General features: G+C 45.9%; 1 protein-coding gene across 1 annotated transcript in view; it reads right to left on the bottom strand.

Moving 5' to 3' along the window:
* Positions 1 to 2382, bottom strand: part of LOC123134779 (sugar transport protein MST4) — a 4738-nt gene extending 2356 nt beyond the window's left edge. Inside the window, exons 1-2 of the mRNA XM_044553951.1 lie at positions 2189 to 2382; positions 1781 to 2100 (exon numbers count right to left, since the gene is read on the bottom strand). Of these exons, the coding sequence (XP_044409886.1) occupies positions 1781 to 2100; positions 2189 to 2330 (462 nt within the window). The 5' untranslated portion in view covers positions 2331 to 2382. The remainder of the gene's footprint in view (positions 1 to 1780; positions 2101 to 2188) is intronic.
* Between the last annotated feature and the right edge of the window lie 1087 nt (positions 2383 to 3469).

Raw genomic sequence — 3469 nt, 5'->3', positions numbered from 1 at the left:
CTCAAAAGGAGACTAGAGTGATCCACTTGGTGGTGTTCGAGAGCTTTGGCTTTGTCACCTCTTCAACTAAGATTAACCCACCCCAAAGAGCGAATTTCAGGATACATCCGCATCTCTGACTTGTGTGGTTAATCCTTTTCATACCCTTACTTGTGTTTGCTTGCGACCTAACTTGCTGCTATTTCTTACCTAATGTATTAGCTTGCTTGTCATAGGCTGTTCTCACCTTAGATTGTGTATCTAGAGGACTTAATTTATCTACATTGCCCCTAAAATTAAAAACTAAGCTAATCCATAGGTGTGTTTGGAATTCTCACTAAAAAAAGATAGGTGTTTTTGGAGTTCTCGCTAAAAAAAGATAGGTGTGTTTGGAGTTTAATTCAGATTGCTAGCAATCGTTTTAGTGTGATATTAAATTAGTACACACAATTATATTTCTACTTGAATAGTCAATATTAATGTGCAAAATAAGAAATCAATTTGTAAGCCCAAGATTCGTATTTTGTGTGAAGTTTTGACCATAAATCACCTAAAGAAATATACCGTATCTGTAGCAAAAGTAATACAACTGAAAAGTTGTTTTGGATTCGGAACCAGCAATATATTTTTTGTGAGATAGAACTTACATTTTGATACCTAAATATATAGTCAAAATTTAACCCAAATTATGAAGGGACGAATATAACCCGAATGGAGTAACTGTATTGAGGCTTAGCTAGCTTCCTCGTAAAGTACAAACAGAAAACAATCTCATTTATTTAAGCTTCCTATACAATTAAAATTTATGGGAGCCGCTACACGTCCGTCGGCGGATGTATTAAAAACATCCGCCTCCTGGAGCTCCCTTGGATCAGCGTTTTGACAGCCATCAGATTTAACACCTCGTGCACGACCACCTTATTACTTCATGCAACAATCACTCAGTTTCGAAAACAGATCCCCTGTCCGCCGTCTTGACACAGCTGTGCCCAGCGCGACGCCAGCCCCCACCACCGCAAAATCGTTGCCGCCGGCGCGCGGGGGAACTAGTCCTTCTCATGCTCGCTGGAGTTGCTGCTCCTCCTCCGTCTTAGCCCCGCGAGCAGCTGCTAGCTCCAATCCAGCACGACGGCAGCGACCTCTTACGCTCGACGCTTCTTCGACGTTTTCTGCAACCGGAGCTATGTTTATGAAACATGCCTCATGTTGCAATGTCTAAACACTCACTCTCTAACGTCGGGCGCTCCTCCGGCGCTGCAACTCGGACGCTCCTCCGGCGCTGCAACTTGGGCTATGTTTCTGAAACAAGACCCTTATTGCAGAAAAAAAAACCTTCACAACCGAAACATTTCTTTTCTTTCTGAAACAAAAGATATGTTGCAAAAAATCTTTTGAAACAAGATCCCAGTTGTAGAAAAAAAATTCACCACCGAATAGTTTTTTCTTTCTTTCTGAAACTAGTCTTGTGTTACAGAAATCAACTGAACCCGTATTGCAAGAATACTTGCCGCGCGGACTGACTTGTGGCCAGCGTGGCTGCTTGACCAGGATTGATCTGACGGCTACGCAAGCAGCGGACGTTCGCGCGTGCATTAGCGGGCTAAAGGATAGTGTTTTCCTAAAATTATGTGGTCGAAAAAATACAACCAGATATTTTTCTTTTTCTTAGAATTTTTTGAGCATGTACTATATATACCTTTTCTGATTAACGTGTCATATACTTCTACTTTAAGTATACAAAATGTTTTTTCTTGAATTGTTTGCTTGGGAGTGCTAATTTGATGTCCGGGAATTTTCTGACCTGGTTGGCGAAGCCAACGCCGCAGCCAAGCAGGATCCTGCCGACGATGAGCATGCCGAGGTTCCGTGCAGCGCCATTGAAAATGACGCCGACGATGAAAAAGGCGCCGGCTATGCGCATAGTGGCGCGGCGGCCGAGTCGGCGGGTGGTGTAGGACGCGAAGAGGGTGGAGACGAGGCCGGCGAGGTAGAGGGACGAGGTAAAGAGCTGCAGGCCTTGGTTGTCGTATCGGCAGTAGTTGCTCCCCTTGTTCTCGCGCCTCTTGCGAAGCACCGTCGGGAAGAACTCACGCTGGAAATCCTCCATGGATGTCACCCCGCCTAAGCAAATGATTTGTCAGATATACCATGGTCTTTCTTGTTACAGTGATCGGAGTAATTGCTTTGTAGAAGAGCACGATCTCCGTACCTGAGACGCCGATGTCGTAGCCGAACATGAGCCCGCCGGTGGCCGCCGTGACGCAGGAGGTGACCACCATAGGCGTGATCTTGGCCTCGAACTCCATGCCGGACGGCGGCGCCAAAGACGCCGAGAATCCTCCTGCCGGCATCTTCGCTCGGCGGCCAAGCTAACCTCAGATGGATTGATTTTCTCGTCCCAAGGTAGCCATGGAAATAAAACGGAACTAGGAGCGAGTATCTGTGTATTTTCTTCAGGCAATCATTCAAAAGTAAATATATCACGCGAAGGCTCCAGCTGTCGGTTTACACGGGCAGGCAGGGCAGGGAGACAAGTCTCCAGTCGTCGGAGAAACTTCAAACGCATTGGTTCGCTCAGCCGCTGGTCAGTCAACGGACTAGTGCTCCACAAGGAAGAGTACCTTGTTAAAGGTCAAGTTACGCGTAGTGCCAAATTAATGAGCCTTTGCACACTGTTAAAAATGATAGAACAACTAGAACCGATTTTTTCAGAGATAACAGGTACGTGTTCCTCCTGGGGACGATGAAAAAACCTCCTCATCCGGCCTCGGAGATGGGGAAGGCATAATGAATGGCGGCGGCGACGGCCTCCGTTGCACTCAGCAAACTTATCCCCTGCCACGTCACCATGAAAAGCAAGACCCCTAGTCAGATCTAGTAGTGTCGAACGTGGCAAATCGTGCGTTCAATGTTCCATTACTAGTCATACGGTGGTTTTTTTTTTTTTGCTAAGAAAATGAATACTGGTGCTTTTCGTGACTTCGGTCATAATTGTGACGATTTTACTGTAAATACTCAGCTCCGAAAGAAATTAGAGCCACACGAGCAGGATTCTCGCCGCCACCGCCACTTCGTTAGAGGGGGGTATTTAGTATTTACTGTAAAATCATCACAATGATTCTCTCATCAGAGTGGAGTTCGACCCAAAGTAATGTGGCTGACGAAGTGATGCTGGCGGCAAGAATTGGTTGGAGCCGGCGTGGTGTGGCGCCGGACGGCAGCGGGGAAGTTTCACCGCGGACAGTTGGGTTCCCGCTGCAGCACTTTGGTTTTAGGACAGCTGCTAAAGGTGTTGCAAATATGCAACGCTTGTAGCAAAAATTTAGGGCAGTTGCAAAAATTTTTTTGGCATCACATTGATATAGGGAGTCTTCTGGAGCTGTGTTTTTTTCTTTTTTGCCAAAACGGATCGAAATGACAGGTTTTTTTGGCACCACCACATTTTTATATCATTTGTTAGAGATGCTTTAAGACTCTGAACAGATCCAAC

This window comes from Triticum aestivum, chromosome 6B (genome assembly GCF_018294505.1).
Source record: "Triticum aestivum cultivar Chinese Spring chromosome 6B, IWGSC CS RefSeq v2.1, whole genome shotgun sequence".
NCBI classification, from domain to species: domain Eukaryota; kingdom Viridiplantae; phylum Streptophyta; class Magnoliopsida; order Poales; family Poaceae; genus Triticum; species Triticum aestivum.
Note: the sequence above shows the minus strand (reverse complement) of the source record. Positions and strands in the feature narration are given on the sequence as shown.